The sequence below is a fragment of the Mustela nigripes genome, chromosome 4 (genome assembly GCF_022355385.1).
Source record: "Mustela nigripes isolate SB6536 chromosome 4, MUSNIG.SB6536, whole genome shotgun sequence".
Classification (NCBI taxonomy): Eukaryota; Metazoa; Chordata; class Mammalia; order Carnivora; family Mustelidae; genus Mustela; species Mustela nigripes.
Genome location: NC_081560.1, coordinates 133,216,300 through 133,239,020, shown reverse-complemented (window position 1 = coordinate 133,239,020; position 22,721 = coordinate 133,216,300). Strand labels below are relative to the sequence as shown.

Sequence of the window (22,721 nt, the reverse complement as noted above, 5' to 3'; positions counted from 1 at the left end):
AAACACATGTACACACATACCCCCTTACATGTATTTTGTTGTTTCAATATGTCTTACTCACTGTGGGTCATTTATACTGAGAGATAAGAGTCTTTCTCCAAGGTTGTAATTCTAGTAATTTAAGCTTTTTTGCCTAGTTCCTTCAAAGTTAGAATTTAACTTTTGTCATAAACAGATACCTATAAGGAATAAAATAGTTGCATAAGTTTTTGTTCTGATATCTTCCAAAATAAAAGCTGTCAGAGGATTGATTGCCAACTGTCGGTCTACTAAGAGACTCCTTCTTTCATGAAAGTAAGGAATTTATCTAGGTGTGGATATCTTGATTAGTTAGGGAATCAGGTGGTCTTGGCTGTCTCATCCATATCTGCGAAGTTTATACAATTTGATTCAATTAATTTTGCAGTGTATGACACTTTCAGTTTCCATGATGACATTTGAATAGAGTGATATGTACAAAAATTGGTGTTTGGAATTAAACTAACTAAAAACATTTTATTGGCTTTAGGGGCACCTGGGTGGCTCAGTGGGTTATAGCCTCTGCCTTCGGCTCAGGTTGTGGTCCCAGGTCCCAGAGTCCTGGCATCGAGCCCTGCATCGGGTTCTCTGCTCAGCAGGGAGCCTGCATCGCCCTCTCTCTCTGCCTGCCTCTTTGCCTACTTATGATCTCTGTCTCTGCCAAATAAATAAATCAAATCTTAAAAAAAAAAAAAAACTTTATATTGGCTTTAGCACATTCTGTCTGTCTTTCAGAAAATCAGTTCTCTTTCTGCCACTTGAGGTGTCAGGTCACTGGTCATAAAATTACTTTGAAATTTGATGTCAATTTCAATGATAGTGAAGGCCAATTATAGTGCTTTTTGACATCTGCCCTTTATATATTGATCCTATTAATAAGGACTTCCTGGACCTGCATGCTTCATATTTATGCTTGACCCTCAGCAGACAACAAAGTGTATCACCAATTCAGGAAACAACACTTGATCTTGTCTTTAATTTATAGTTTAGATTTGCATTGTCCCTTTGGTTGTTAAATTGATTTTATTTGATGCTCTTTATTATATTACATTTACTTGATAGGTGGCACATACTATTATCCTTTGGGTGATGATTCTGAGGTGAATAATAGCTTAATTCAGAGAGGGACCTTGAGGAAACTGTCTCTCTGGTTTTATCATTATAATTTACATTGTGTATCAGTATGGTGTATGTGTATTCCTATACAGTTATATATTGTTTCAAAATAAAAGATGAGAAATGTGTTTGGTAAAATGGGATCCTTAGAGCAGTATACATTGCAGACCTCAATTTAGGCTCTGGGACATTTTTCAATAATTTATTAGAAGTAACAGTCTAACAGCCAAAACTGTTTAAGTCCTGTGTGTGTGCATGTGTTTGTGTGTGTGTATGTGTGTGTGTGTTTTCATCTCATTCATTTCCTTTGTGATGACACATACTGCCACAACATATTAATGCTTGTTTTCTCGAATAACATTGGCATATGTCCACTCAGACAAATGAATATTTTCATCTTTAATGACTCATTGGAGAGGAACTAGAAGTTTGAATGCAAATTTGCATAGAAATGGAGGACATGGGTAAAATAAGAAAAAGAAAAAAATTTAGGACTGTTTTGTAATCCCTTAATCTCTAGAAGCAGCACCTTGATTCTGCTGCAAACAGAATAACAAACACAGACACATACACACACCAAGCATAAAGTACCTTTAACATTCCAAACAAATGGAATTTTTATTTATATTTAAGGTCACTTTTGGGTGGTCTGAATTTGTCATTGACAATGGGCTTTTATTCATTTAATATTTGCCATTATATTAAATAAACATGAGATAAAACCAGAGCCTGGTTCTCCTATTCAAATTATCATCCATATTTGTGAATCATCATTTTAATATACCAGCATCTGAAATAATAAACACTATTTTCTATCTAGTAGCCCTTAATCATTATGTGTTTGTATTTTTTTGGAAAATCTACTTTTAAATGGTTTTGGATCCTCAGATTTTGCCATAATTGTCATGATTAACATGAGCCTCTTGATTGGTATTGCAAGTTCAAATATAGGTACAGCAATTTTATATTTTCTTCAAAATGAAATTTTTTATTTGATTTTTTAGCTTATAAAAATGATTCATTCTCATAAAAACACAAATTATAAATTTCTTATATCTATAAATATGTATATTTATATACACATATACATACTTTTTTTTTGGTGGGCAACAAAGCAAGGTTTATTGAGTGATAACAAACTGATAGTCCAAAGCTCCCAAGGAGGGAGGGGACCTGAGAGGGTTGCCTTACAAATTTTTAAAAGTGTGAAGAAGGAAAGTTGAAGTTATCTTCAGTCTTACTTCTCAGAGGTAAACTCAATTATCATTTTGGTGAAAACATTTTGGATATCACACTTTCATACACACACACACACACACACACTCATTATCTTTAATAAATGAGTCTAGTTAGACATTCTGTTTTCCTAGTCAGTGGGATCTTTTCAATTCAATACATATAGAACTATTTTATCAATCATCCTTTTTGTTTTTAATTAGATAAATATGTAGTGAAAAAAGATATATGGGAAAAATTCAGGCACCATAGAAACATGAAGTTAAAACAGAATGATTTTCTTATGGCAATAGCAACTCCACTCTTTTTCCTATATATAACTCGTGTTAATAGTTGGGGTTTACAGGTTCCTGGGACCGAGCCCCAAATCGGGCTCTCTGCTCAGCAGGGAGCCTGCTTCCTCCTCTCTCTCTGCCTGCCTCTCTGCCTGCTTGTCATCTCTCTCTGTCAAATAAATAAATAAAATCTTAAAAAAAAGAAAAAAAAATAGTTGGGGTTTATCTCTGTGGACTATATACTTTATATTTATCCATAATTGTAATATGTAATTTTATATTAATAGGAACACTTTATATATATATACATATACATGTGTATATATATATTCTACAGTATTTTTATCTAAATTATATATTTTGAGATATTTATGTTAGCAAAAAGGTTTTTTTAAACTTTTTTTCAGAATTTATAGTATTACATAATTTAATTTATTCTTCATTGATAACTATTTAGATTCCTTTTCACTTTTACAAGTAAAGTTGCATTGAACCTTCCTGTGGCTGTATGTTTGTTCACGTATGCAAGTATTTCTGAGGACAGATTTCATTAAACTAAATTGCTGCACTTTTCAAATTTAAAATTTTTATAGATGAAGCTATATGACTGTCTGGAATGTTGGTTATTAACCCTCTAATTACTTCCCTATACCCTTAGCAATACTGTAAATATCAAATTTTTTAATTAGTGCTAGTATGACAAGGAAAAATATCACTTTCTTGTTTTAGTTGTATTTCCTGCTTAATAGATCAAAAGTAACATTGGGAATCTTTTAATGTACTTATTGTATTTCATATGTGAAGTGTCTGTTTAAATATTTTGTCCATTTTTAATGCCCTCTTTTCCTCCTTGATGTTTAAGTATCATTTATGCCTTCAGGATACTAATCTAGTTTGGGTTATACTATACCAAATACTTTTGTTCTATGTTTTGCATTTTGACTTTATAAGTTTTCATTATTTTGAAATTTCAAAAAATTTTATGGAGTCATATAAGCCAGTCTTTTTATGTACACTGAAGTCCCCCACCCTTCCTCTAAGTAGTAGCCAATTGGGCCATCAACATTACTTTTTCCCATCACTCTGAAAGGCATCAAATTTCTAAGGGTTTTAATTACTCACTTACTATATTTTCCTTTCTTTTTTTTTTTTTGTAAATCATCTTTGCTAGTCTTTCATATATTCTACCAGATGTACATTAAAATTAAGCTAAGTTCCATTTAGATCTATTAAATTAATAGACAAATAAAGGAAGAGTTGACATTTTATTTTATAATATCGAGGATTCTCATTCAGGAATATGCTATTTCTCCCCATTTAACCAATTGTTCCTTTATGTCACTAAGTAAGATTTAATACATACACATATATGCATACCATGATATGCACATATGCATGTATATGATATGGTTGTACTTTTTTTTCTGTTTCTAATTTAAATTCAATTAATTAATATATACATGTATTATTTGTTTCAGGGATACACGTCTGTGGTTCATTACTCTTATATAATACCCCGTGCTCTTTTATAACACATACCGTCCCCAATGTCCATCACCAAGCTACCCCATTCCCCCCCTCCCTTCCAGCAACCATCAGTTTATTCCCTGTGATTAAGAGTCTATTATGGTTTGTTTTTCCTCTCTGGTTTTGTCTTGTTTTATTTTTTTCTTCTCTTCCTCTATGATCCTCTGTTTTGTTTCTTATATTCCACATATCAGTGAGATCATAAGATAATTGTCTTTCTCTTTTGACTTATTTCACTTAGCACATACCCTCTAGTTCCATCCACAACATTGCAAATGGCAAAGTTTCATTTTTTGATGGCTGAGTCATATTCCATTGTATATGTACACACCACATCTTCTTTATCCATTCATCCATTGATGGACATCTGGACTCTTTCCATAGTTTGGCTATTGTGGACATTGCTGCTATAAACATTGGGGATCAGGTGCCCCTTTGGATCACTGCATTTTTATCTTTGGGGTAAATACCCAGTAGTGCAATTACTGGGTCATAGGGTAGTTCTATTTTCAACTTTTTTTTTTTTTTTTAAGATTTTACCTATTTATTTGTTAGAGAGAGGGGGCACAAGCACAAACAGGCAGAGTGGCAGGCAGAGGCAGAGAGAGAGAAGCAGACTCCCTGCTGAGCAAGGAGCCTGATGTGGGACTAAATCTCGGGACCCTGGGATCAAAACCTGAGCCAAATGCAGTCACTTAACCAACTGAGCCACCAAGGCATCCCTCTATTTTCAACTTTTTGAAGAAGCTTCATACTCTTTTCCAGAGTGGCTGCACTATCTTGAATTCCTACCAGCAGTGTAGGAGGGTTCCCCTTGCTCCACATCCTCACCAACATCTGTCATTTCCTGACTTATTAATTATAGCCATTCTGACTTGTGTAAGGTGGTATCTCATTGTGGTTTTGATTTGTATTTCCCTGATGCCAAGTGATGTGGAGCACTTTTCCATGTGTCTGTTGGCCATTTGGATTTCTTCTTTGGGGAAATCTGTTCATGTCTTCTGCCCCTTCCTTGATTGGATTATTTATTCTTTGAGTGTTGAGTTTGATAACTTCTTTATAGATTTTGGATACTACCCGTTTATCTGATATGTCATTTGAAAATATCTTTTCCCATCTTGTTGGTTGTCTTTTGGTTTTGTCCATTGTTTCTTTTGATGTGCAAAAGTGCAAAAGATTTTATCTTGATAAAGTCCAAATAGTTCATTTTTGCCTTTGTTTTCCTTGCCTTTGGAGAAGTGTTTATCAAGAAGGTTGAAGAGGTTGCTGCCTGTGTTCTCCTCTAGGATTTTGATGGATTCCTGTCTCATGCTTTGGTCTTTCATCCATTTTGAGTCTATTTTCGTGTGCAGTGTAAAGAAATGGTCCAGTTTCATTCTGATGTGTAGAAAAATAATGCATATTATTCATCCTGAACTAAGATATGTTACTAAATACTCAGGAGTGATAACAGCTTTTCAGATAATTATCTTGCATTCTTTAGCTAGGCAATTTTGTCACCCTCTGTATAATATTTGCAGCTATCGGTTATTTCTTAGGTTTATTTACATTGACTAGAACCTTGAGTAAAATATTGATTAACCCCAGTGATAATGGAAATGCTTATCTTAATTTTGACTTTTGGAGAGGATATTTGTTGTAAGTTTCTGGAATTTGTTTCAGATTAAGAATTATTCTTTCTAGGGGCACCTGGGTGGCTCAGTTGGTTGTGTGATGGACTTCAGCTCAAGTTGTGATTCTGGAGTCCCCGGATCAAGTCCTGCATTGGGCTCCCTGTTTAGCAGGGGTTCTGCTTCTCCCTCTGACCTTCCCCTTCTTGTTCTCGCTGTCTCTCATTCTTTTGCTCTCTCTCAAATAAATGAATAAAATTTGTTTTTAAAAAAGAATGATTCCTTCTAGTCATAGTTCACTGAGATTTTTTGTTGTTGTTTCTTTCTTTGTTTAGTTTTTTTTTTTTTTTGCCTTAATAAGAACAGGCATAATACTGTCATCAAATGCTTTTCTGAAATCTGTTGGAATATACCAAAACAAAGGATTTTATAGTTAGATTTCCCAATCATGAACCATGGGTTTAGTCCTAGAATAAACCACATTGTCTTGCTGTAAAATTATTATTTTATTACATAATTAGATTTAAGTTGCTAATATTTTATTTAGAAATTACCTGATAGTTCTGCCCTCTAATTCCTATCTAATTTTGTTTTTAGGTTACATAATCACTAAAAAGCAATTATTGAAATGGGAGCTGACCTACAAATCAATTAATCTGTTTCTCATCTGCAGATAAATAACCAAAGACAGATAGATACATTGTTAACACTAGCTAAAATAATTCAGAGACAGGATTCTGTGATGTAAGATTCATAAAGCTTGGGATGTAGTTTGAGATACAAAGTCAAGAGAATATGAAGTTCTTTGGTAATAATTTGTTTCTTGAAACACCCTGACTACGCTTGCTTCTATGAGGTCCACTACCTTTAGCTTCCTATTTTATTTAGAGTTTTATTTTCTCTTTCATGTGTTCCCATAAATAGATTCTATTAGATTCTATTTCTAAAGATTCTATTTCCTGAGATTTGCTTCTACTGTCTTTGATTTCCCTTGCAGTTCCAAGCCCATATAAGAGGTGAATAATCAATATTTGTTACTTGATTAAAATTGTCCCTTTGCACCTTGCCCTGCCCTTCTGTAACATAATTCTATTAGTGAAATACTTTAGAAAACTTGTGATTCATGTTTATTTCTTGTTATTGCAAAGAACATCAGGGCAGCATCGTCTCACCAGAAGAAATAGAAAAACTGGCTTCTTTAATCAGAAGTCACTTGGATGCCAACTTTGGGAGATCATAAACCCCCCTTTGTACTTCTCAGGCTCAGTCCCAGGCCTCTGAGTGAGACTTGCCTGCAAACAAAGCATTCATTACATTATGTTCTGCAGGAGACACTAAAGCTCCTGGGTTTGTTGATGCCAGTTATCATACCTCTTTCCATCTGCCATTCTCACCAGCATTTGGCAGCCAGCTTGGGCCCTTTGAACAATTATTTTACTTGATTAAAAATAAATAAATTAATCCGAGTGCTGTGAAGTGTGTAAACCTGGTGATTCACAGACTTGTACCCCTGGGGATAAAAATATATGTATATAAAAAATAAAAAATTATAAAAAAATAATAAATTAATTAATTAATTAATTAAAAGCTAAATTGGGAGGTCTTCAGTTGTTTCCAATTTGATATCTTAAGTGAAAGTGAAACTTGAAAGAAACTGCCCCCCAGGCTTTAAGTATGATGACCAGACTAGAAGAAAAGTGTTACTTTTCTTTGAAGTCCAGCTGTCTAAGCCTTTGTGGAATATTGAAAATGAATTTCAAAGGGAGATTTTATCCCTCTTTCTTGTATGTCCTGAATTTCTGCTGCTGTCTCCTTCCTCTATGCTCCATTTTTCATTCTCTCTTTGGGAATGATACATTCTTAAGCATGCTAATTTGTGCATTCATGCATTTATTAATTCACTGAATATCTATTATTGTTTGGCTATCATGTATCAGGCCCTAGGAACTGAGGGCCTAATGATGAGCAAACACAGATAATGACCCTGCTCTTTTTTTTTTAAGATTTATTTATTTATTTATTTATTTGACACAGAGAGAGATGACAAGGAGGCAGAGAGGCAGGCAGAGAGAGAGGGGGAAGCAGGCTCCCCGCTGAGCAGAGAGCCTGATGTGGGTCTCGATCCCAGGACCCTGAGATCATGATCTGAGCAGAAGGCAGAGGCTTAACCCACTGAGCCACCCTGGTACCCCCGACCCTGCTCTTAAAAGGCAGATAACATGGTTACTAATCAAATAATCCTTTCAGTGAATGTATAATCACAAGCTGAGACTCAAACTGTGTAAGAAAAACCTGACTTGGGTAGGGGAAAGTCTCCAGGGTACATGGGAGATGCAGCATTGGTGAAAAACTGTTTGCGGAGTTACTTTTCAGCAGACATCTGATGGATAGCAGTTAAGCAGGCCTAAGGGATATAAGGTAACAGTTAAGAAGAAGGAGGAGCATATTCAGGCTTTAAAAATGGCATGTGCAATATCCTGTGGCAGAAGAAAGTATAGGTAACTGAAAGTAGGTCTAATATCCAAAACAAAGAGAGAAAAGAACTATGCATGATGAGGGTGGGGAGCTAGAAAAGAACATGATTCAGGAGATGTTTGGGAAGTGAAAGAAAAAAAAAAATGAACAGATATAGGAACTGGAGAGTGAATATTGTCTAGGTAGTTCCTAGTTTTCTGCTTTGAATTGTAAGATACATGAGACTACCTTACCACCTACACTGTTCTATGGCCACATAGGCTATTTTGATCATCAGTATTCCATTCCAACATTCTAAGAATGGCCCTCCGTGTGGCTGAACCAATGGACAATTCCAGGGATTACTTAACTCGACTTCTGAGTATTTGATAATTGAGATCACCTTCTTGACACTTTTCTCCTGGCCTCTATAGAATCAAAGTATTATGGGTAACCTTCTTTATCCATGACCACTTTTCTGAGACTCATGGTAGGACTGTCCTCTTCTAGCAGCCTAATAAATTTTGGTATCTTGGGTACCTTTCTAAGGATATTTGCTCCCTACACAATCATATCCTATTACCATTGATAAGCTAGTGACTGTAAAATTCTGTCTCTGAAATTCTCGGTCTCAAAAGTGTTTACACAGGAGTTGCATGACCATCTGTCAGAGAGAAAAGTGAATGAAAATGAGACAGTGACCTTTATCACCCACTGAGAGCTAGGATACACAGTGACATGATATTACAATTAACAATGTGAGCTATGTGTAAACAATGAATGTGTGGTAATGGAAATCTCATCAAACATCAAAGTTTGCTTCATGTTCTTGAGAAATCATATCATAGGTAAACAGCTGTATGAGGATTCCATAGTGACAGACTGAATGATGTGTGATGAACACCTGTCTAAATACTGAGCTCGTTCATAGCAAGAATAACATTTCAGTTGTCTAAAATGACTGAGAGGACAACTGATGCTGCTGAGACTTCAAATAAAACTTGATATTAGAATGTTGAAATACAGCATGCTTTGGTATTCAATACATTTTTAAAAAAAATATTTTTATGTATTTGAGAGAGAGAGAGTGAGCACAAGCAGAGGCAGGGACAGAGGGACAAGCAGACTCCCTTCTGAGGCTGAAGCCTGATGTGGGGCTCAATCCCAGGACCCTGGGATCATGACCTGAGCTGAAGTCAGATGCTTTTTTTTTTTTTTTTTAAGATTATTTATTTATTTATTTGACAGAGAGAGATCACAGGCAGGCAGAGAGAGAGAAGCAGGCTTCCTGCCGAGCAGAGAGCCAGATATGGGGCTCCATCCCAGGACCCCAAGATCATGACCTGAGCTGGAGGCAGCAGCTTAACCCACTGAGCCACCCAGGCGCCCCTGAAGTCAGATGCTTAATGGACTAAGCCATTCAGGTCCCTGCCTGGTATTCAGTACTTTTAAAATATGGTCTGTTTACCAGATCAGAACAAAGCAATGAAGAAAAGCTGAGTTGAAGAGATAGCATGGTAGACTAACTGAAAATTCATTGAGAATACTTTGCATTCCCAAATATCTTTTTTGAGAGCAGTCCTTGACTCTATCATTAATGAGTCATTTTTCTGGGTCAAGCATGATCCAGACCTTGATGGAAAGAGAAGGACAGAACTAGCCTAACTGGCAGGGTTCTACAAGGCCAGATTCCAAAGTAGATTATTTCATTCTTATTTATTTATTTATATTTATATTCAAATTTAATTAGCCAATGTATAGTACATTATTAGTTTTTGATATGATGTTCAATGATTCATCACTTAAGACCATAGGTTAGGGAATAAAGGGTGCCATGTTCTTTTTTTTTTTTTTTTTTTCAGATTTTATTTATTTGAAAGAGAGAGAAAGAGAGAATGAATGACAGGGAGATGGAGAGAGAAATTGAAGCAGACTCCATACTGAACATGCCACAACCTTGGGCTTGATCCCACAATTGCAAGATCATGACCTGAGCCAAAAACCAAGAGTCAGGTGCTTAACCAATTGAACCATGTAGGAGTCCTGGATACCATATTGTATGCCATGTGAAAGCTAGAACCAATGTTCAGGAAATAGAAAGGAGGACAGGAACATACAAAATTGATATACAAAACTTGAATTAGAAGCCAGAAAGAGAAGATCAACAGCATGATAACAAATGCTAATTAGTTTAGGAATTATCTGACAAGGCTTTGTTGTCTACAATTTTTTTTTTTTAAACAATCCAGAGAGTGCAGTATATTTAGTCAAGTGTGAAAGGTCTAGAATGGACATACATCTTAGAGGCAGAAGGACTGGTGGGAAGGGGAAAGTTTCATGTGAAAGACACTGATGTAAAATACATAAATAAATAAAATCACTCTTGGTAACATGATATGTCGCTGTTTAAAGATTTTTTTAACTTATCTTTTGCAATTGTTAGATACAGTATCAGTAATGATTTTAATGATAAAGTTTATTTTTTAAAGATTTATTTATTTGAGAGGGAGAGAGAAAGAGATAGCACAAGCAGGGGAAGGAATAGAGGGAGAAGTGGAACTCATTCCCACCACCCCAAGGTAATGACCAGAGCCAAAACCGAGAGTCAGATGCCTAACCAACTGAGCCACACAGGTGTCCCAATTTAATTTTTTATAAAAATGAAAAAAATATTGTGTCTTGGCTGTTTTCTTTTAAAAAAACTTATGGGGGCACCTGGATGGCTCAGTGGGTTAAAGTCTCTGCCTTGAGCTCAAGTCATGATCCCAGAATCCTGGGATGGAGCCCCACATCAGGCTCTCTGTTCAGCAGGGAGCCTGCTTCCTCCTCTCTCTCTGCCTGCCTCTGCCTGCTTGTGATCTCTGTCTGTCAAATAAATAAATAAAATCTTTTAAAAAATATATAAATATAAAAAACTTATGAATTTACCTGAGCGCCTTTGGTCCCATTTATTTAGGATAGTTTAGACTGTTTTTCATGGACTTGGCTAAAAATGTAGTACAATATCAATAAAAAGTTCTTTCAATGAGGGCAGTTTCATCAATACTTTCAATTCAGGGTGGCATAAAAGAGCACACACATAGCTCTACTTAATAGTCCCCCTGTCATTGGATAGGTTGAGTATGTTTCTTCTCCCTATTTGATTTTGTTTTCCTACCGATACAATGAAAGATTAGAGAATGGGATCAGAATTCACAAACTGCTGACCTATGAACTAAAGCCATCAGACTGTTAGTTTGGTCAAGGAAATGTTGTTGTTTGTATTTCATCTTGTCTTAATGAATTCTAATACCTTTATGGAGGGGAGGGCATACACACTCATGTTTGCCTGGGGACCTACCAACCCACGCAACCACTGAGTTATATCAAGATTCTATGTTTGTATTTCCTGCATGAGTCCTGAAAGTGCTTCAGTTTGTGACTCTCGGCTTAGACATATTGTCAAATTTCTTTAGGCTCTTGAGGTTTTAATTCTGTAAAACCTCTTAACGGACTAACTGCTCTTTCCCACCCTGCATTGTGTAGAGAGAAATTAACTGTAAAGAAATTCATACATGGGCAACCTACCTGGTAGCATTAGGCCATCTCTATGCACTAGCACATTTAATCGAAACACTCCAGTGACATAGGTATTATCATACCCATTTTTCAGGTTAGAAAATGAGCTAAGATAAGCTAACATTTTGACCATGGTCCAATGTTTGTTAATTGTGGAAATCAGGTTCAAGCCCGTTTTGTCTCTAGGTTCAAGATTGGTTTGTCTCTAAAAACTTCCTACGTCCTAATTTCCCTTAGTGGAAGGAGACTTTCCAAAAGGATCTCTCGAATAATCAAGATTTTCACAGACTTTGAAATGTTGTCAGAGTTAGATAAACAAATGATGTCAGATCTCTAAATATCTCAAACAGTTTTACAAAATATTTTATTTGCATGCTGCTTTCTTTGTTAATGGGAGTTGCTTTCATGCTGTGCTCAGAAACATAACTAGTTTCCTAAAAGGCCACACAGAATTTAGGAATATTGTTAGAAGAAATTTAGCTTTCATTTACATGTTGATGTGGCTTTGGAAAATTTGTCACAAGTCACTCAAATTAGAAGTGTAAAGAGATTTTATTTCTATCACTTAACTTTTTTTCATTTTGTCACTGAGTACTAGTTATCTCATAAATTCAAATTTGTTTTGTATATAATATTACTAAAACTCCACTTGCCTTAATCTGGAAATAGTACTTGATTATTTAGAAAATGTATCTGCTGCAAAACCGTTCTGGTTAAGGTAATTTCAAGTCTGTCTGAATGAAGGAAGACAATGTTATGATGATCATTAATTGAGCAGAAAACTTAGCTGTGCTGCATTTTCAATTGAGAGTTTTGTAAAACTCAAGTTTACTCATGTAAACAGGACTTTTGTGATTAGGATGATTTCCACGTTATGCTAGTCACTGAATAGGCTTACAATAAACATACTGTCTAGCAAATGTCCAGTACAAGAATGTCTGTTTTTATTTATTTTTGTTGTTGTTGTTTTATTTTTATTATTTATTTGACAGATAGAAATCACAAGTAGGCAGACAGGCAGGCAAAGAGAGAGGAGTAAGCAGGCTCCCCGCCGAGCAGAGAGCCCAATATGGGACTCGATTCCAGAACCCTGAGATCATGACCTGAGCCGAAGGCAAAGGCTTAACCCACTGAGCCACCCAGGCGCCCCAAGAATGTCTGTTTTTAAAAGGGAAAATAGAGAAAAATGATCCATTAAAAAATAAAGGAAAGAGTATTTAGGGCACGTTTTTGTAATTTTTAAACTTTGGATTAACCAGCATTCATCTGAGTTGACCAAAAGATTGAGCCATTAATTTCTAATTTTTTGAAATTTTACTTAAGAAAAAACTGCTTTACAGTTAGAGAATTTACAGATAGAGACTTTCTTCTATGCAGTGCAAATTATTAGAAGACATGTCAAATGATTAGATTGCTGAATCGTACTTTCTGTGAGTAGAATTTGGAGGTGGGAGGGGTTGCAGAAACTACTGCCCTTTTCAAATAATTCACGAATGTGCTAATTGTATGTCAGATATGAAAGTTGAAGCATTGTGACCTTCAAGCCAACCAAAGCCCTTTTCAAGTAAGCCATTTTCATATACATTAATAAAGTGAACAGTGCCCTTCCACAGTTAAATAATGTATGGCTTTTATTTCATTATATGTAAATGCAAATCAAGGAATTGTTTCACTGTTCACATATTAAAAGTAATGCTATAAAAAAGCAGACTATAAATCCACTTAAGTTACATTTTCTGGTACTCTACAATTGTGACCCAAGGATATTTGTTGTATGCATCTATTGTCTGCAGCTAACGTGTGGTTTTCTGCAACTGAATGTATTCTGGACTTGAGTGGTAAAACCTGCAATGTGTTGAAGTATGTAATAACCAACAGAGACATTAGGAAGATTAGAAAAATGATAGAAAGGCTGTTTCCTTGCGGCGATGAAGACAATGAATGAGGAAACATTATGGCTGGACACACTCACTCACCCACTAGCAAGAACAATGTTGAATAAGAGTGAGGATCAAAGGAAAGGGAAGGAATCCCATGCTCTTTCTCATGGCTCTTTCATGGTATAAAGAAAGTATTTGTAAATATTGGGCTTAGGTATTGGACACTAAGTGATTATTTAAAAGAACAGCCATCTCATTGGAAAATAGTGCAAGTTTCAAAAGGAGTAATGTACAAAGGAGTTTAGGTGTTACTAATGCTTGAATCAAATTGACTGCCGGAATGTCAAACAGTTCCCATGAAGTTGTAGTAGAAAAGCAAGAACAGGAAGAAGAATTTAATTATCTTGTATTTGTCCAGCTTTGTAATATATTTGATGCTGAACAAAACGTGGGTAAAGATAAAGTCATGCTTAATGTAACTTACGTATGCATGATAGACTGCTGAGGAATGAAAAAAAATAATAATAAAACAATTACAAACTTAAAAAAGTCGTAATTGTTTGAGATTCCAATAACCTATTAGCATTCAATCCAAAGATAAACTTTTTTTTTTTCCTAGTCCTATAGGAAACCATAATAGTTAGCATCTTATTACAGGTTGGGTGTTGATACCAAGAGACTAGATAGAGTTGACTGATTCACTCATCAGTCTTCCATTTTATTTTAAACAATTTTCTAGAGCCCTTTGTTACTAATTGTTTCAATAAATTCTCTACTTCCATAAAACAGATAGCAGTGACATTTATGAGAATGCTGTTATCACTAAGATTTTTCAATGAGTATGTACATGCTCTAACTTATTTGGGATAACCAATGTTTCTGCATTTCTTTAATAATTTGAAATAATTTCTTTTATTTTGGATTGTATTGAAGGTTGCAAATCTTGCTTGTTCCATGTCAACAAATGAAGATGGAATTAAAATTGTCAGAATTGCAGCCAATCACCTAGAAACCTTGTGTCCCCAGGTATGATAACTAAGTTGCTGTCTCTTTCATTAAACTAACTATAAAAAATTGTATATAATACTTTGGAACTTTGTACATATGAAAATATACTAAGGTATTTATTTTAAACACAGAAGATGACTTGTCCTAAGGTTATGGCTTATTCTTTACTAAGCAGCAAGTTCTTTACTTAGCGCCTGATTCTTTTTGTTCTGTTTTGGGTTTTTTTGTTTGTTTGTTTTTTGTTTCAGGGGTTCAGGTCTGCGAATCATCAGTCTTATACAATTCACAGCATTTACCATAGTACATACTCTCCCCATTGTCTATCACCCAACAACCCTATCCCTCTTCCCTCCAGGAACCCTCAGTTTGTTTCCTGAGATTAAGAGTCTCATGGTTTGTTTCCCTCTCTGGTTTCATCTTGTTTTATTTTTCCATCTCTTCAGTGAGAACATATGATAATTGTCTTTCTCTGATTGAGCTATTTGGTTTAATATAATAGCCTCTAGTTCCGTCCATGTTGTTGCAAATGGCAATATTTCATTTTTTATGGCTGCATAGTATTCCATTGTATATGTATACCACCTCTTCTTTATCCATTCATCTGTTGATGGACATTTAGTCTCTTTCCATAGTTTGGCTATTGTGGACATTGCTGCTATAAACATTGGGGTGCAGGTGCCCCTTTGGATCACTACCTTTGTATCTTTGGTATAAATACCCAGTAGTGCAATTGTTGGGTTGTAGGGTAGCTCTATTTTCAACTTTTTGAGGAACATCCATGCTGTTTTCCAGAGTGGCTGTACCAGCTTGCATTCCCACAAACAGTGTGGGAGGGTCCCCTTTCTCTTCATCCTCACCAGCACCTGTTGTTTCCTGACTTGTTAATTTTAGCCATTCTGACTGCTTTGAGGTGGCACCTCACTGTGGTTTTGCACCTGGTTCTTATAACTTTCCCTAAGGGACCATATCAGAATTTTGTGAGAGAAAAGTACAGTGTGAAATCAAAGTAGGGTTTTGTCCAATAATTTGTTTTTAGCCATTATTGATTTTGAAATTTCAGAATATGAAAGGAATGACTTCTTCTCCCCTCTTTTATTCAAAGTAGACCTGAGTTTGAAAAAAAAAAAAGCCAGGAAATGTTTTCTTGTCTACAATTCAGAAGTTTTTATTTGTTTGTTATCTGAAAAGTGACATATTTTTAGGGAATTATTTCTAGGATAGTGTCTTGAGCCATGAATTGGTGTATACCTAAGGGCAATTTTAAACACCTTGTCTTAGAATAACCAAGAGATAATATGGATAATTTCTCCCTATAAAATCACAAATGTTTTAAGGATGTGAAATATAACAATGATTAGAGACTTCAAGTCTCTGGATATTTGCTGAGATTCTCATCTTTCTAAAAGTGGTGTATGTGTTAAATTATTGATTTACCTTACTGATAATTTCATCTTTAAGAGTATTGAAGAAACAGTAAGATAGACTCATTCTTTGGATTTAACATTGATTAACAAGTAAAAACTGACTAGAGAAGTGGAGTCCAGAGGACCTGCAACTGAAATCTTGCAAATGATGTCAGTTTTCTGAGATCTCACTAGGAACCAGAACACTGCAGTGGGGTCCGTAAAGCGGCTGAATCATTTATCCTCCCCTCAGCAGTCTAGGAGAGTTCGCATTTCTCTATACTATGGATTGCATTTGATGCTGACACCTTTTAAAATGTCTTTTGAATCACAAGAGTATTAAATGCATTTAGTTTTCTAATTCTGTGAATTGCCTGAATCCTTTGCTACTTTTAATTGTCTTTTTTTTTTTAAACTACATTGCTTGGGTTTGTTAAAAATACATTGTGTTGGGTGGGATTATGGACATTGGGGAGGGTATGTGCTTTGGTGAGTGCTGTGAAGTGTGTAAACCTGTTGATTCACAGACCTGTACCCCTGGGGATAAAAATATATGTTTATAAAAAATAAAAAATTATATAAAAAAAACATTGTGTTGACTGTTGCTTTTATTTTAACTTTTAAAATAATATTTTGATCACTGAAGATTTTAAGACCTTTAATGATCTATCTTTTAATTCCTTTGATATTTATTGAACATCTACCCTGTATAAGGGTTTGCTGGTTTGTGCATTGTAAAGAAATTCTCCAAGAAAAAATTTACATAGTTTTTATGTTTTGTTAGATCTTTATTTCATCTAAAATTTATTTTTATGTCTAACTGAGGTAGGGATTTTTTTAATAGTGCTAACAATTGGGCCACCATCATGTATTAAATAGTTGATCCTTTCCCAATTAATGTAAAATGCTATCATTGTTTCACAGATATGCACACAATTTTAAAACATTTCTATTGGTTTATGTACATTTGTATGCAATATATACATTATACATATTTGTAATATGTGCATACATCTACATGTTTTATATAATGCATTAAGCATATGATATGATATACATATATCAAATACATAATTTATTTATTAGTATTCCATTTGTAAATATAGATTGATAGGTAAATTGAAATACTTTCAATGTATACAAGTTTTTGGACTCTCTATTCTTCTTATTTATTCATTATTAAGATATAATGTATTATTTATTTCAGGGGTACAAGTCTGTCATTCAGCAGTCTTACACAACACAGTGCTCATCACAACATACACATTCCCTGATGTCCATCACTCAGGCACTCCACCCCTGTCACCCACCCCCCGCCCCCCGCCTCCATTTCAACAACCCTCAGTTTGTTTCCTGAGATTAAGAGTCTTTTATGGTTTGTCTCCCCCTCTGGTTTTGTCTTGTTTCTTTTTTTCTTCTCTTCCCCTATGAACCTCTGCCTTGTTTCTCAAATTCCACATACCAGTGAGATTATATGATAATTGTCTTTTTCTGATTGACTTATTTTACTTAGCCTAATAACCTCTAGTTCTATCCACATTGTTGCAAATGACAAGATTTCATTTTTTGATGGCTGCATATTATTTCATCATATCTATCTATCTATCTATCTATCTATATCACATCTTCTTTATCCATTCATCTATTGATGGACATCTGGGGTTTTTCAATAGTTTGGCTATTGTGGATATTGCTGCTATAAACATTGGGGTGCAGGTGCCCCTTTGGATTCCTAAATTTGTATCTTTGGTGTGAATTCCCAGTGATGCATTTGTTGGGTGGTAGGGTAGCTCTATTTTCTGGGCTCTCTATTCTATTCCACTGGTATATTTCTTTATACCTGCATTGGTATTGCAATGCCTTAATTATGCTTTTATATTAAATCTGATATCTCTAGGCAGACTGGCTCACCTTTGTTGTTGTTGTTATTGGTGGTGGTTTTTTGTTTGTTTTTTTGTTTCTTTATTGCTCTTCTTACTTTTTGCTTGTTCATATAACTTTCAGGATCAACTTGTCAAGTTCCATGAAAGTACATTAGAATTTTTATTGAAATTATTAAAATATCTTGAATTTTAGATTATTTTAAAAGTAATTGGTCTTCAAGATATTGAATCTTTCCATTAATAAATGTTTTATTAATAAATGTTATTTTAAATGTTTTTTGTATCTCCATAATCAATCTTTTTAAAAAATATCCTTCAGGGGGTCTTTAGACTTTTATCAATTATTACAATAAATTCCATGACTACATGCTGGTGGCTTCCAAAATTTTCTCTCCAGGCCATATCTCTCCCCTAAAGATCACACTCAGATGTAATATAGTCTTAACATTTGGACTTTGAAATCTAGAAGACATCTAAAAGAGCCAAAAAGGAACTCCCAATTGTTCCATTCCCCAAATCTGAAAGTTTTCTTGTCTTCATTCAGTAAATATTTATTGAACTTATACTATGTGGTAGGCGTTCTGTAGGTATCTGGAGGCTAAATAGTAAAGAAGACAAACAGACGAAAATCCTTGTTCTTGTGAAGTTTATATTCTAATGATATCTAATGGCTGTTTTTTCTATTGAATCCATTAACTAGTCCTATCAATTTCACCAAAAATATTTATCTCAAATCTATATACCTTTCTCCATCTTATCTGTCAGCATCTCAGCCTATACCACCATCATCTCTATCTTGGACCACAGGAACATTTTATACAGTTTCCGTGCTTATACTTGTATCTCTTTAACCTACTTTCTATCTAAAAGCCAAAATAAATTTTAAAGATGTTTATAATAGCAATTGCTTTTCCTAGATTTTGCAGGAAAATTCAAACATTTTTTACATCTTATTCAGATTTATATAAACTTCCAAATGCCTGACTTCCAGCCCTTCCCTGAATTACTTCCCCTTTCACTCATTAGGTCTCTGCATATTAGCCTTTCTGTTTCTAGAATACAGTATGTTCCTTCCCAACTGAGGGAGTTTGCACATGATAATTTCTCAGTGCTTTTACCCCCTCATATGGCCAGATCCTGTTACGTTCATTTTGTAAGGACTCAGCTCAGATATCATCTTCACAGAGCTCAGTCTCCTTAAGTCACTCCTCTAGCTTATACCCTATTATGTAACCACATTTATTTATTTTAGAGTATCTATTACAACCTGAAATTATATTTTATATTATTTTGTTACTTTCATTATACATTTTCCTCACTCAAACATAAAGTTCGTGAAGGCAATGATTTAGTCTCTCTTTTCACTACCTATAGCCACTGTACCTAGCAGAAATGCAGCATATATATGCAACATATAAATGAATGATGTTTCTTTTTTTTATTTTTTTTAAAGATTTTATTTATTTATTTGACAGAGAGAGATCACAAGTAGGCAGAGAGGCAGAGAGGAGGAAGCAGACTCCCTGCCGCAGAGAGCCCAATGCGGGACTCGATCCCAGGACCCTGAGATCATGACCTGAGCCGAAGGCAGCGGCTTAACCCACTGAGCCACCGAGGCACCCATGAATGATGTTTCTAGAATGATAAATCATTCTATGTTTATAAAGGACAGCAAGGTTTTTGACAACATCTTTTATGATACTTTTCCTAGCATGGTGTCTCTTCTTTTTGACAATATGGAAAAAAAATAGAGTATAATTAGTTTGAGTTGTAACTGATGAAAAAAAAAATCCTAAAATGGCTGATAATGATGTATAGTCATTAGCCAGGAGTAAGCTCTGTGCTGGAGGGTTGCAGTGATTTGCTCTTGGTTTAGCTCATTTCAGTGTTCTCCTAATGATTTGGATAAGACTATAAAAATAATGTTCTTAAAATTTTCAGTTAAAAATAAGAGTATAAATGACATACTGGCTGAGTCTAGTCAGAAAGAATTTGGATATTTTAGAATATGGACTAAATCTCAGTATCCAGATGAAATGCAACAGGTATAAACACTAAACCATGTATTTTGGGTACTTCAAAACAAATTGCAAAATAGAGAGTGGAAGAGTTATGGCTTAGCAAGAATTTACCCTCCCAAAAGCTAAGAGATTTTAGCTGATAGTAATCTTAATGTGCGTCAACAGTGTGGTATAGTTGTCAGAAAATAAACCTAGTATGATTTTAACATCTTTTCATCAAAGAATAAATTCTAAAACTTATCCTCAATCTTCTTTGTATTTCAGAATTATTCTTTAAATTGTACATATTTTAATATAGTGCATCCTAAAATTCAGAATTCGTGGGTCTGGAGTGCAACCTAATTGTGTGTGTGTGTGTGCGTATGTGTGCATATGTGTATATGTGTGTATGAGTGCCCATCTCTGTAAGCTCTATTTTCGCAATACCTATAGAAATACAGCATGTACATACATTTAGGTTCAAGAATTTGACTTCCAGCAATTTATGGGATAGCTATATATGTACACATGCACAGAAGTCAGAGAATAATGTTTTCATGCAGCTTGACTTACAATGACAAGAGCTGGAACCAACCTACATGCCTGTTAGCAGAGAATGTTAAGAACTGTGTCAAGTAGTAAGTCGGCTCAATATATGTTTTGTTATAGAAGTTACCCAGGATAAGAAAAAAGGCAAATTTCAAATGAGTATGTATAATATTGCACTTCTGTGAAACAAGGAGATAGGTTGAGCCGTATGTTTGTGTAGTCATAGGAAATTTTTCAAAAATGTTTTCATGAAAATGTTAATAGTAGTTACTTACAGGAAAGTGAGACTGGAAACAACAAAGATCAAGGAGGATAGTTTTATCATCCATTTTTATTTCTTTTAGAACTCTCAATTTAACCAGGTATTTTTTAAATTTCTAAGTAAATAGTTATATATATATATTTTTAAATTTCTGAGTAAAACCCAATCAATTAAAAATATTGCTAGATTGATTCTGGAGTAAGTCAGGCTGAGAACACACAGGGGTTAGGAGGAGCTGGTAGGGCCACATTAAATTCCTGTTTGTAAAAAGCGATTGAACGCACTGAGGTTTCAGTGAGTTGGATCATCCAGGTCTTACTGGGACTCAAGGACTACAGCTATAGTGCTCTGCCCACTTACGTGTGTCACATTTAAGAAAGAATTGTCACTTGGAGCATATTTAGCATAGGATATTAGAAACAGTGACATGACTTGAAACTATGTCATATGAAAAATTCATAAAAACAACAGGAAATTTCTAGGAAGGAAAAGGTGAGACTTTAAGAAACATTGTCACTGTCACCAAATCTTTAAAGGGCTATGATGCAAAAGACTTAATTCTGAAGATTCCTGAGGGGCAGAGCTACAGTCTGTGAGTAGGAACTATAGGGATACAAGTTTCATCTCAATAGAGAATGAGAGATACTCTCTAACAGAGCTATCCTGAAAGGAAGTGGACTTTGTTGAGAAGGAATTTGGAGTTTCTCAGTGCCACAGACATTCAAACACAAGGAGAGTGACTATATGACCAAGCTATTATAAAGGCAGTCCAAGCCTTGGGTGAGAAGTTTTCCTATAAGTCTCTTAATGCCCAATCCTGAGATCCTCTGAAGGATCCTTTATTTAAAGAGGAGGAATGTGATCTGAATGGTAGCATTTCTGAAATAGCATAGTTGTTTGAACTCAGCCTGGTGGAAAGATAAAACTATCTATAGGACTTAACGCTTATTCTGTTTTAAAAAGGGACTGAGAGGATATTTTAAAAGTAAACTTTTTATATTTGCATAGGACATAAAAATGAGAAAGATAGAATTCAAGGTTCTAAAATATGCTGATAATTTGGACTGATGTTTCAAAGCCCATAAAGGGTAAATATAAAGTCAGGACCTTAGATTAAATAAAATTTATTACGAGTAGATAGGGAAAACATTGCTTACCAAAAGCATCTTGGCCATCAGGAATTGAAAGGGGCTTTTGCTCGCTAGTTCAATGAGTTCAAATACTGATCCATGAAAGGATTTTCATGGTGTATATTGAAATTAGGTCCATAATAATCAGCTTTTTTTCACAAAGTAAAACTTATTCAACTTTTATTAGAAACTGATGTACTTTCTTCTTGTTTGATATTCATCAAAAACATTTGATTTATGAAATAATAATGAAAGTAGGTAATAACTTTTCATACGGTTATTTCTTTACTTGGCAAAATAAAAATTTCCCAACCCTGTGTCAGTTACTTCCCTTGCCCCTCTACTTAGCCTTTTTCAAAAATATTTGTAGGATGAAAAGTCCAGAAAATTAAAAGTACTAATTTAAGTAACTATATGTCAGTAGCATGACATGGAGGCCATCTTAGAGCTTTAAAGTGATTATGATATCCTCTGAAATAGGGAAAAATTTCCAGTGTACTTGTTTTGGAGCTGTCTATATTGAGAATACCATATTTGGTTCAGGCCCTGTGATTTAAAGGCTAAGCAGAAAAAGAATGAGTTGTTTTAGGTGTAGTGAATTATTGCCTAGCCACAAGAAGTATTTTTTTTTATTTTAATTTTTTTAATTTTTATAAACATATATTTTTATCCCCAGGGGTACAGGTCTGTGAATCACCAGGTTTACACACTTCACAGCACTCACCAAATCACATACCCTCCCCAATGTCCATAATCCCACCCCCTTCTCCCAAACCCCTCCCCCCGGCAACCCTCAGTTTGTTTTGTGAGAT

The 22,721-nt window shown here is 34.9% G+C and overlaps 1 protein-coding gene across 2 annotated transcripts in view; it reads left to right on the top strand.

The window, feature by feature from the left end:
• The window catches only part of CTNNA3 (catenin alpha 3), a 1,804,468-nt gene that overhangs the window by 1,152,912 nt on the left and 628,835 nt on the right, over nucleotides 1-22,721 (top strand). For both annotated transcript variants that reach the window (XM_059397521.1, XM_059397522.1), the window contains one exon: nucleotides 14,608-14,700. In XM_059397521.1, coding sequence (XP_059253504.1) covers nucleotides 14,608-14,700 — 93 coding nt within the window. The remainder of the gene's footprint in view (nucleotides 1-14,607; nucleotides 14,701-22,721) is intronic.